The sequence below is a fragment of the Cannabis sativa genome, chromosome 9 (assembly GCF_029168945.1).
Source record: "Cannabis sativa cultivar Pink pepper isolate KNU-18-1 chromosome 9, ASM2916894v1, whole genome shotgun sequence".
NCBI classification, from domain to species: Eukaryota; Viridiplantae; Streptophyta; class Magnoliopsida; order Rosales; family Cannabaceae; genus Cannabis; species Cannabis sativa.
In genome coordinates this window covers 3,848,231-3,859,954 of record NC_083609.1, presented here as the reverse complement: position 1 = coordinate 3,859,954, position 11,724 = coordinate 3,848,231, and the positions used below count along the sequence as shown (strand labels likewise).

General features: G+C 30.4%; 2 protein-coding genes across 2 annotated transcripts; both read left to right on the top strand.

Moving 5' to 3' along the window:
• Positions 1-579: 579 nt before the first annotated feature.
• On the top strand, positions 580-1,285 carry LOC115723434 (stress-response A/B barrel domain-containing protein HS1). The gene is made up of 2 exons (XM_030652922.2): positions 580-779; positions 938-1,285. Exons 1-2 carry the CDS (start codon positions 640-642, stop codon positions 1,128-1,130), a joined length of 333 nt encoding a protein of 110 aa, XP_030508782.1. The 5' UTR covers positions 580-639; the 3' UTR covers positions 1,131-1,285.
• A 2,105-nt stretch (positions 1,286-3,390) lies between these two features.
• LOC115723425 (uncharacterized) lies at positions 3,391-5,405 on the top strand. The gene is made up of 5 exons (XM_030652912.2): positions 3,391-3,585; positions 3,974-4,051; positions 4,169-4,293; positions 4,384-4,566; positions 4,753-5,405. The coding sequence occupies exons 1-5, from the start codon at positions 3,549-3,551 to the stop codon at positions 5,113-5,115; spliced, it is 786 nt and encodes a 261-aa protein (XP_030508772.2). The 5' UTR covers positions 3,391-3,548; the 3' UTR covers positions 5,116-5,405.
• The last annotated feature ends 6,319 nt before the right edge of the window (positions 5,406-11,724 follow it).

Here is an 11,724-nt window from a genome sequence, read left to right as displayed (position 1 = left end):
AGGGCCAGTCCTCATTCCATGAAGCAGCCAGAGTGGCGTACTCGTGTATAAGAGTCATTCATTCTGTGGGTGTAAGGGCCCGCTTGAAGTGGGGACGTTACACTTATAGTTTAAAAGCATGCCTTGCTAAGAAGAATTGCTTGGGTCACTTTTATTATCTAGGTACTCATTCCAAAGATAATAAGATTATAGTCAAGCCCCCTAACAAAAAGGAGTTTAAAGAGTGATTTCTCTGGGATGATTTTTTAAATTTATTTTGATTTTTTAAATTTATAGTTTTGATTATTTCGGTAGTTTTTATGTAAATTTTAGTCACAATTTATGTTTTGACTAAAATACAAAATAAAAAACTTCTTTAAAATATACAAATTTATTCTTTAAAATATAAAAATTTATGTTGTTAATTTTAGTCACAATTTATGTAAATTTATGTTGTTAGTTGTTATGTGAATTTTTTTAAAAATACAAAATAAAAAACTGCTTTAAAATATTAAAAAAAAAAAACCCTACAAAATTCTAAAAATAAATTTCTGTAAAAATATTTTTAAAAATAGATGTTGACCGGAGTGCTCGTTGTTAATATTAATCGATAAACCATTTTTATAAACTCATATACAGTGTAGAGAGAGAGAGAGAGCAATGGAAGAAGCGAAAGGAGTGGTAAAGCATGTGTTGTTAGCAAAGTTCAAAGAGGGAACTTCAGATGATCAGATTCAACAACTTATCAAGGGCTATGCCAATCTCCTCAATCTCATTCCATCCATGAAATCCTTCCACTGGTTTGTGTTTCTCCTCTTTCTCTCTCTGATCCAAAGTTACTTGCTTAAAGATTGAAACTTTTTTAATACCCACATCCTAAATCAGCTCATGGAATAGAAAAAAGAGTTGACCAAATTTTGATTTTGATTTTTTTGTGTGGTTTTGGTTGACTTTACAGGGGAAAAGATGTGAGCATTGAGAATCTGCATCAAGGGTTCACTCACATATTTGAATCAACCTTTGAGAACACAGAGGGTGTTGCTGAGTATGTAGCTCATCCTGCCCATGTTGAATTTGCAAATGTTTTCCTTTCAAATTTAGACAAAGTTGTTGTTTTTGACTACAAACCCACCACAGTACTTCTTCCCTAAACCCCCAAAGAAAAAGAAAAAAACCAAATCTTGTGGTTGTATTGATGATGTTTGCTCTTATTACTTTTGATATTCAATAATGGGAAGTGAATGTTATATTGATCCCTTTTTTGTGTTTTTGGTGAATATGAATGCTAGCTATTTGAGTTGTGCTTCATTCTGTTGGTTGTCTTGCTTTAATTTTACTAAATAAAAATCCAATCTTTTTGTACTATTATGTCAAATTAAAAGTTCATACATTTTCGATGCAAAGTAGCTTAGCCAATTCCTTCCTATGGTTTCTCAAAGTTCTTAGGAGAAAAAAGTATGCATATTATTAACCTTGGTTTTTGATTGATTGTTAGGTAGTGCTAAAAGATTAAATATATAAATTTATTAGGGAGTGGATATAGTCACTAATGGGGTGTTTGTTACGTGAATTGGACTTGAAAGGAGTAGAGTTAAACTTTTAAAAGAGTGTTCGGATTAAGAAAATATAAAACTCGGGTTTAAGATTACCATCAATTAGAGTTGAAAAGTTGAAACACAAACACAAACCTGTCTGCGAAATTGGTTCCGAATTACTTAGGTTTAAGAACGGGAAAACATCCGAACGAAGTTTGTATTGGTAAGGAGGCTTAATGAATTGAGTTTTACATAATGATTTTGTGGATACAATCTTGAATCAGATTAGTTTTAGATGTTGTTTAATGAGGTGCATATAGGCAGATAAGTTTAGAGAGATCTATACAAGAAGATAAGAAGCTTGTTAAAGCTCATTCACACTCCATAGTTTCTAGTATAAATAGAAGCAAAGAGCTAAATTTCATTGGGAAACTCCAATGGAGATCACAAAAATGAGGGATTCAACTGCAGATCTTGATGAAAGAAATTAGAAAATATATTACAATTAACAAACAGAACAAACGACAATAGAAAATGATCTTGTTGTAATGCCTCTTTTTCATTCTAAAAAACATAAAAGAGATGGTGCTTTTTAATTTTAATGATGTTCATTTAGGTGATGGTAACACTTTATTTTTTTAATTTGTAAAAGTAAAATTTTTGGTTTTAAAGTGTTTTTTAATTTTAAAAACATAAAACAAAATCATTTTTATTTTTAAATTTCAAAAATAAAAAACATAAATTTAGTTTTTTTCAATTAAAAAATTAACTTCAACCTCCAAAATCCATAATAATACAAATTATGAGGCATGAAAAGACATGTTTCAATAAAAAACTCAAAGACAATTTTTTTTTACTATTTTTTAATTAAAAAATTAATTTCAACCTCCAAACACATATATATTGATTGGATTAGTTGTGTATTTATCTAATATTTTAAATTTAGTATTTTTTAATCAGATTAGATTTATCTAATATTTTAGATAGTATTTATTGGATCGAGTACATAAAAAAAAGTTAAATTTTCAACCTAATCTTTGTGTATACATATATATTTTAAAGTATAGCAATATAAATTTAATTACTTATTTAAATTAAATAAAAATACTAATTATTTCAATTAGAAATTAGATTACCCTCTCCAATTTTTGATTCGATCCAATTAGATATTAGTAAATAACACCATAATCCATTCATAATTTGATATTTAATATTTGACAGTCGGTTGTAATTGAATTTGATCGATTTATGTAACCCCTACATAGGCTTAGACCCTGTTTGACTAAGCTTCTACTTTTGTTTATAGCTAGAAGTATAAGATAAGTATAAGGTTTGATTTATTTTTATTGTTTTAATAACTATTATATAAAGATATTTTTTTTAATGAAAAGTGACTTTCAAAGTGTTTGCATATTATTAAAAAAAAGATCTTTTGTGAGTAAATTAAGAATTATGTAAATTATTTTAATGTTAAAAATAATTTCTCAAAAGTTTGTTTAGGAAAAGCTACAAATTTTAGCTTCTTTCAAAAGGACTTTTAATTTTTTATCCAAACATTCCTAAAAGGATTTTTTAAGAGTAAATAACGGCATAAGTACCTAAATTTTTAAATTTGTAAGCGGCATGAAATCAATATTTATTTTTAGCGGCATAAGTACTTAATATTTATAAAACTGTAATTTTCTTCCAATTTTGTCACTACAGATTCCATTTTAAATTTTTTAAATAAATATTGAGTTTATACCACTTATAAACTTGAAATTTTAAGTACTTATACCACTATTTATTTATTTATTTATTTTTAATTTTAAAAGTTAAAAAATGGCTTATAGAAAGTAAGTCAAATAGGGCTTGTAAGTTTCATTAGGTTGAGAACGTTACGACGCCGTTTCAGATATGAAGAGGACATTTTGGGCCTTATAGGGTCCATTCAAGGTCGGTTTGAAGTAAACTCGGCCTTTTCTTCTCTCTCTCTAATACCCAAAACCAGAAAATCTCAGACGAAGCTCCGTTTCACTACTTTCCTCTGCTTCAATGGCCACCTCCAATGGAGTCCAAGTTTCACCTTTAGGTACTCATTTTTCTGTAATAAATTTTCTTCCTTATTTCCTTTTAAGATTCTTTTTAAGTTTTAAACATGGTTGTTTGTTTTCTCGGAAAAACTGTGGGAATCAATTGGTTGTGTACCCAATCGTTTGATAACGAATTGTTTCTAGATTTCAGGCTCAGTTATTTAGTTTTGGTCGTTACCGTGTTCCTATATACCTGAATTTTTAGAATAAAACTAACCAAAATCTCTTGTGCATTTCATAACAATGTTTAGAGAAAGAAAAGAAGGGTTTTTGGTATTTCTATGTCATTTATGCAGTGTTAGACTAATCATATAGCCAGACTTTGGGTGCTGCAGTGTGATTTTAGTGTTTGTAATGGTTAATTTAAGTTTAAATCTTGTGATTTAGGCACTTCTATTGAAGAGCATGGCAAATCAATTGAGCATGTTGATCCCGCGCCTACTCCAAACACAGAGACCACTATTGGTAAGAATATCGTATAGTTTAGTATCTACTACATTATATTTTTATTCTATATCTGCAAGTATCAGCAAGCTGAATGGGACTGGAAGAGTAGTGATTTATTTATTTTTCTTATACTAGCTAAAAATGCTCGGGTTGATGCCATGTGGGAGCAAATGAATAAGGGACTCTCTAAGAAGGAAATGCAAGATTTGTTAAAGAAGCCTACAAAAAAAACTGTGAAAACTACACAGAAGTCGGCTTCTGTAAGGACTTTTTCTTCTTTCCATCAATAATGGCAATTTCAGGAGTTCTTAAAAGTTGGTTTGGTTTAATCTTTAATATTTGCTTCCTAGAATTGGAAGACTTATCTTGGCCTGGCACCAAAGGGGATAGTCTCCCCGAAACAAGATGTGCCGAAGAAAGAACCTAGCACCACTGATAACAGCTCCAGTGACGAAGCCAAGAGGGTTGCAGCTGCTGCGCTTGCGGCAGTTAAGGATAGTGCAGCTGCTGCATCAGTAAAGGGAAAAGTCGAGGTAATAACATTAATATGTGCTGACCATTCAACTTGTATTGGTGCTCCCTATTTTTTTTTTGAGAACCATGGTTATAAAGATGTTTAAACTGTGTTGTTATCCAGTCATAAATGTATTGTCTTTTGCATGTTTTGTTGATATTGTGAAGAATGTTTTGTCATGTTCTGTGATTCCATCCTTTTACAGATTATGGAGGTTCGAGACTTTGCAGGGCAAGATATTGAAGTTAAGAAGCTTGTTGATGCTGACTCAAAGGAGGCGTTGGAAAAGACCAAAGCTAGTGCACCTTCTGCTGTTGATGCTGTTCTCGAGCAAATTAAGAAGAAACAAAAACTGAGCGTGTTGGACAAGACTAAAAAGGATTGGGGAGAGTTCAAAGAAGAAAATAAAGGACTAGAAGATGAATTGGATGCTTATAAGAAGAGTTCTAACCAGTATCTGGATAGAGTTTCATTCTTGCAGCGAACAGATTACAGGGAGTTCGAGCGGGAAAGGGATGCACGGCTGGCTGTGCAAGCCAAGAGAAAGCCAGATATGAGGGAGGACTGAGGAACTGTAACAACTTGGTGATGGTATTTTGACTTTGCTCACTATTTCCATTTGATAAGCTTGATTTTCTTACAGCCATCTACTATGCATCTTCATGATCATGAGGTGTGTAGTTTAAGGTGTTTCCAACAGATTAGAGAATCCTCACTCAAAGCGAAGAGAGGAGAGAGAGGCATAATTGTACAAACGCACATTATTTATGTCCTTAAAACTTTCATTTGATTTAGTTGGTCGTTTCTTACTTGTAAACAAAGAGCAGACATTAACTGCTACCTCATGAATCAAATTGCAGTTCCTCCACCACAAGTGAGGCTTTTAATATATATCGGGGAGGATCCTGTCTAAGACAAGAGGATCTCTTCTCTTTTTCAAAAAAAAAAAAATTGCAGTTCCGTTCACCTTTGGCTTATGCCTTAATGTGTTTTGTAAAGAAAGTAATTTAATGATAATTTTCCATCTCCCTACTACTCTTTATTAGTCCCTTATTATTGTACATTCTGGCTTATTTTTTTTGAACATTGTTATTAGGTACTAATGGTGTCTAGCACCTTCTAGATATGTCGCATTGCGATTAGCTAGCAGTTACTTTCTAAAAGTTATTATATTAAGTTATATGAAAACTCGATATTTAGTTGAACTAATAGCGATATTGACACATAAAAGTTTGTTATACATCACTGACCACTGATGCCCCTTAGCATTTCTCTTTGGATGGAGCATAATCATGGTCTTTATTAGTAGATAAATTGTCTATTTGATCAAGATTTCAGTTTATAACAATCAATCAATATATATAAATAAAGGAAAGCACAAAAGATCTTAAGTGGCATCTTATCTTTTTTTTTTAACTATTTTTACTATTTTCTAACACTTTCACATTTTGTTAAAGGAAAAACAAAATAAATTACATATTATTAATACCATTATTATTAAAACATGTATATAGTGACTTCTCATATTTTATAACTCTTAATCATTCATTATTATTATTACTATTGTTATTATTATTATTATAGAGAACTTTTTATATTCCTATTAAAGCTAATATCATGTATATATAACTCTCTCTATAGAGAAAAATATCATCATCTTTTCTCATTTGCTTTCAAATATTTGAGGTACGTATCATATTATTTTCCTAAGTAGTAGTAAGAAAAAATGATAATTCTATTTCTATTCATAGTTTCATCTCTTTCTATTCTAATAAATCAGATATCTCATTTTTTATTTATAATTTTTAACATTATAAAATTCTAAATAGTATTTATAGTGTGTCTATAAGAAAAATAAAATTATATATTGCATTATAAATAAGAATTAATATTATTATTTTATTTTAATTTTTATTGTTATGAATATTTTTCAATTTTATCATGAACTTTATGTAAAATATTTTTTTTTAGAGAATTAAGATTGGAATAAAAAAGTAATAATTAAGCTTTGCTTGCTACAATTCTAAATTTCATATTAATGCGTTTATAAAGTTTTTTTATTAATATTTTTCGTGAAAATTTTATGAAGTTTAGGGATTGTAGGACTTTTACAACACAAAAAAAAAAAAATTGAAAATATGTACACAAGTGATTAACATGCCTTTTAATACAAGTGAGAAATCTTTTAATCTTTTAATATAGTGTATATGCACTTGATTAATATTGTCCTCACAATTCGATTGATCATAATGTATTAGAACCCTTGACATATATATATGTGCCTATGTGGGAAAATACATTATTTATCCTGTAAATTTTTTTAAAATTTATTATAATTAGATATCAATCATGTATGTTAAAAATATTAATTTATATAAGTTAATAGTGTATTTTTTTATTACTTTTTTTAGATAACAATGTAAATAGTTATTATCTACTATATATTATAAATTATGTTGAAATTAGAATACATATATGAAAATAATAATAATTTATTAGACAAATATTTATTCTATTTTTTAATAATAATTAGTAACATATTTCTATATATTAATTATTGAAAATAATGATGATGCATTCATGAAATTATGTATTTTATGTATGGGAAGTTATATAGTTTTTGTATATGATATATAGTCATGACCATTTAGTTCTCACCATTAAAACAACCATTTCAACTTAAAATTATTATTAATTATATATACTATATTTTTTCAATTATTAATAAAAAAATAAATTTTATAAAAGTGTCTGTATATAATTTATATCTATATTTATTTATCTATCTATATCTATATAATCTTCAAATAAAAAGAGGTGATTTTATTTTTATAGTATTGTAATGTTTTAATTTTGTGGGTTTTTTTATATTTTTTTCTATTTAATATAAATGTTAGGCTATTTTTAGCCTAAGTTTCGGGTCACATTTTATAGTTGTTTTCCTTCTTTATTATTATTTTTAGAATAGAATTACGCTTGTTTTCTTTGATTTCAGGTTTCTACACTTGGAATGTATAAATTGGACAAATTTCGGAAAACAGTGATCTATAAAATAGAAAAAATTTTGAAAGAGAATAAAGCTGAAACTTCAAGCCTAAATTCGACTATGTTCTGATCATATTTTGGAAAAAGTCAAAACATAAAAGTTTTAGATCTCTTTCTTATCTTTCCAACGCATCTTGAATCAGCTCATTTGGAGTTCGGATGAGAAAGTTATGCTCATTTTACTAAAACAGATCGAAGCTGAAAATTCCATCTCGCCGCGGCGAGATTTCCATGGCCGCGGCTAGAAAGTCTGGGCAGAAACGTGGTTTTTTGATGCACTTTTGGCCGCGGCGAGACCACTTTTGGCCGCGGCGAGCGTCCGTACGGTCAGGGGTATTTTTGTCCGACGAACCCTAAAACTTAGTTATAAATAGAAAACTGCGATTGGAAGTCAAGGGAAGCGATTTGGAACCCTAAAACACAGCAGAAAGAGGCAGGAAGAGCATAGAGATTCAAGTGAAGATCCAGAATTCATCCTCAAACAGTTTCTTTCTCTATTCCTCTTTAATTTATTTATGTTGAATATTGCTTTAGGAATGGTTATGGATTTGTTTCTGAACTAAATTTCCCATTTAGGGAGGATGATGATTGTTGTTTAATGTTTTGCCTAGTTAATGTTTAATTACCATTCCTCAATTCTTGTTTGTGAAATTATCTTAATTTGTGTTTAATTTCATGTTTAAGATTGATCACCTTGTGCATGCTCTATGATCTCAATTCGAAATCTGAAAAGTGAGAATTGAGAATGCTAAAATTGGATAGTCTAGGTTTTGATGTGAAACGAAAGTATTTACATAGCCTTTGTGACATTTAGATTATTGCTTAATGCTGATTTCATGTTAGTTTAATTAAGAGATTAATTAGATAACATGAGATTTAGAACCTAGAAGATCTGAAAGGAGCTAGGTTATTTCATAATCTGTCATTCACTTCAAGAATAGGTTAGTAATTAAGCATTAACGATTTGGGTAAACAACAACAGGATTCTCCTCCCTATTATCTCATCTTGCTCAACTTTCAATTGTGTTATTAAGTTTTCTGAATTACTTTCATACTTTACTGTTTTTAAATCATAATTACTTTTGATCTGCCAAATAGAATTATAAGTATAGTTTAGTGGTATTTAATCCAATTCCCTGTGGGATCGACCTCACCTGTGTGAGATTTACTACTTGATTGCGTATACTTGCGTAGTGTTTATAAATTATAGCAACAAGTTTTTGGCGCCGTTGCCGGGGAATTGTATAAAGATTGATATTACATAAAATTATACTAACTTCTACTTTGGTTTTTTTTCTTATTTCTAATCCGTTTCTTTTAGATTAAATTTTGTAATATTATTAAAAATTAAATTTTGTTCTCATTTGTTTTTTTTTTAGTTTTAGTATTAATTTTGTTGTTTCAAATTTTTATCTTTTTAGTACTAATTTAGTTTTTTTTTTTTTTTAATTTTACTAATGTTTCACTTATGAGTTTGACCTGCAAGATAAATCCAGATGCTATATCTTGAGGATTTTGCCCAACAACACAATGAACCATTCTATTCTGCTTGGAGGAGATTTAAAGAGCTTGGAGAGAGATGTTATCCCACTTTCTCAAGTGGATGTTTTACATGGCTCTTTTATAATGGACTTAACGATGAAACAAGAAGCTGGGTTGATTATGGAGCAGAGGAAACTGGAGCGCCTCTATTAATGAGAGGCTATGAAGTAATAGATCTATTGAATAATATGGCAGATTTTGATTACGACTGGCATTTGGATCCATCACTTCAGGGTTGGAGTCACCAATACCCACCTTATTGCCCAAATTCACCCCAACAAACTGAAAAAGAGGAGCAACTACTATCACTTCTACAATCACTTCCAGGAGAGATTAACCGCTTAACTGACATGGTGAGATCCTTATGTGATAATTCAATGACTCATGATTCAGGATGTAATAACTCCAATGATGAAAGTTATGAGAGTTGTTGGTACAATGAAGAAGGGTCATTATTTGAATACAAGGAAGATAATGAGCCTACAATTAAAGATCAAGATCCTTGTGAAGAGGACCTCATTGAATATGAAATCACAAGTGAGGGTATGGATAGCCAAGTGGAGAGTGAGCAACAAGAAGAAGGGTTGTTAGATGAAAGTGTAGAAACTGTGACATTGGAGGATGAAGAAGAACATGGCATCATTGATTCAACTTCATCAATGGTATTGACTAATAAACCACCAATGAATTCATATATTTCATCAACACCATATTATATCCTCTACAAGCTACAAAAGGCATCTCCCCAAGCACATCATCCAAAGTCTTATGTTGTTGGTGCTGATTTTACTTCAAACTCATCACTTGCCAAGCTTGAAGGCAAGTACAACAACAATTTTCAAGTTGTCTTGCATGACGCTTATTACGGGCGTCAACCGCTTGTTGATGTGGCGCTCAGGTAAGTCTCTCTCAACCACAATTTTATAATAACACATTGGGGACAATGTGCATCTTTAGTTTGGGGGGAGAGATTTAATTTTTTTCAGTTTATTTCAGTTTTTTTTTTCGTTTAGTTTTTGTTTTTGTTAGTGTCATGTGTTGATAACTGAGCTGGAATATTGATTGACTTACTGTTATTCACTTGTGCAATGGATTGAAATCTTAATTGTGTGCTTGACTCATAACTTTTTGAATTAAATTGGATGTGTATTAGAAGGTTGCTCATGTAGATGTAAAACATTTATTTTTGACACATATCACTTTTGTTCTACTTGGATTGTGGAATGATTGGTTTAACATGGAATAGAATTTGTTTGACATACTCTCTTGAAGCGAAATTCTTGTTGATTTTTGTTTGGAAAGTGATTTAGGCAAATTTTCTTTGGATCGATTGAGCCTTTCAAGCCTACCTGAAAAGTTTTATCCTTAGTTTACCCAAAGTTGAGCCTTAGCCTATTTCAAAAAAAAAAAAAATATATATATATATATATTCACCACTTAACTAAGCTTAATTCGTTATCTTTAACTACTTTCATTCTCAACGTACCTTATTATGCCATAAGCTTTTAATCAAGTTTGGGGGGAATGAAGTGTGTCAGTGGGGAACAATTTTGAAAGTAAGGGATTGAAAAAAAATAGTTGTTATGTGATGTGCCTCTAGTGTAGAAAAAAGAAAAGAAGAAAGAAAAAAACAAAAGAAAAATGAAATGTGATAATTTCTTCTTGAGAATCAATTGTCAACAATGAGGTAGGCACATAGGAAAAAAATATGCAATCTCTTAATATCTTCTTTGGGATGAAAAAATAGATAAGTGTGGGTGCTTGCTTGGTTAATTGTGCTTATGGTATAACGTAGCTTAAATGACTTGTCACCTACCCATGTACCTAAGCCACGTTGTGATAACCGAAAAAGACCTATTGATTCCAAAGAAAAATTTGTCAACATTAGTGGAGAGAGGTATGTCATCCAAACTTATTGATCATGTGTTAGTGGAATGCTTCAGAAGTGTAGAATGGTTGTGATATGAACGTCAAATACTTCTAAATTGTACATCCAAGTTAGTTCTTAGAAGTTATCGAGTTGAAATTCGGTTATTGATTGCTTGAAGTTGTGCAGATGGTAGTGGTAGTTCAATCATTGGAAGGTTTAGTTATCTATTACATTGTTTTTTTTAGTTTAGTTGAGTTTTAGCTTTACTCTGGGCGAGTAAAGATTCGGGCATTGGGGGAATTTGTTAGGCTATTTTTAGCCTAAGTTTCTAGTCACATTTTATAGTTGTTTTCCTTCTTTATTATTATTTTTAGAATAGAATTACGCTTGTTTTCTTTGATTTCAGGTTTCTACACTTGGAATGTATAAATTGGACAAATTTCTAAAATGTTGATCTATAAAATAGAAAAAATTTTGAAAGAGAATAAAGCTGAAACTTCAAGCCTAAATTCGACTATGTTCTGATCATATTTTGGAAAAAGTCAAAACATAAAAGTTTTAGATCTCTTTCTTATCTTTCCAACGCATCTTGAATCAGCTCATTTGGAGTTCGGATGAGAAAGTTATGCTCATTTTACTAAAACAGATCGAAGCTGAAAATTCCATCTCGCCGCGGCGAGATTTCCATGGCCGCGGCTAGAAAGTCTGGGCAGAAACGTG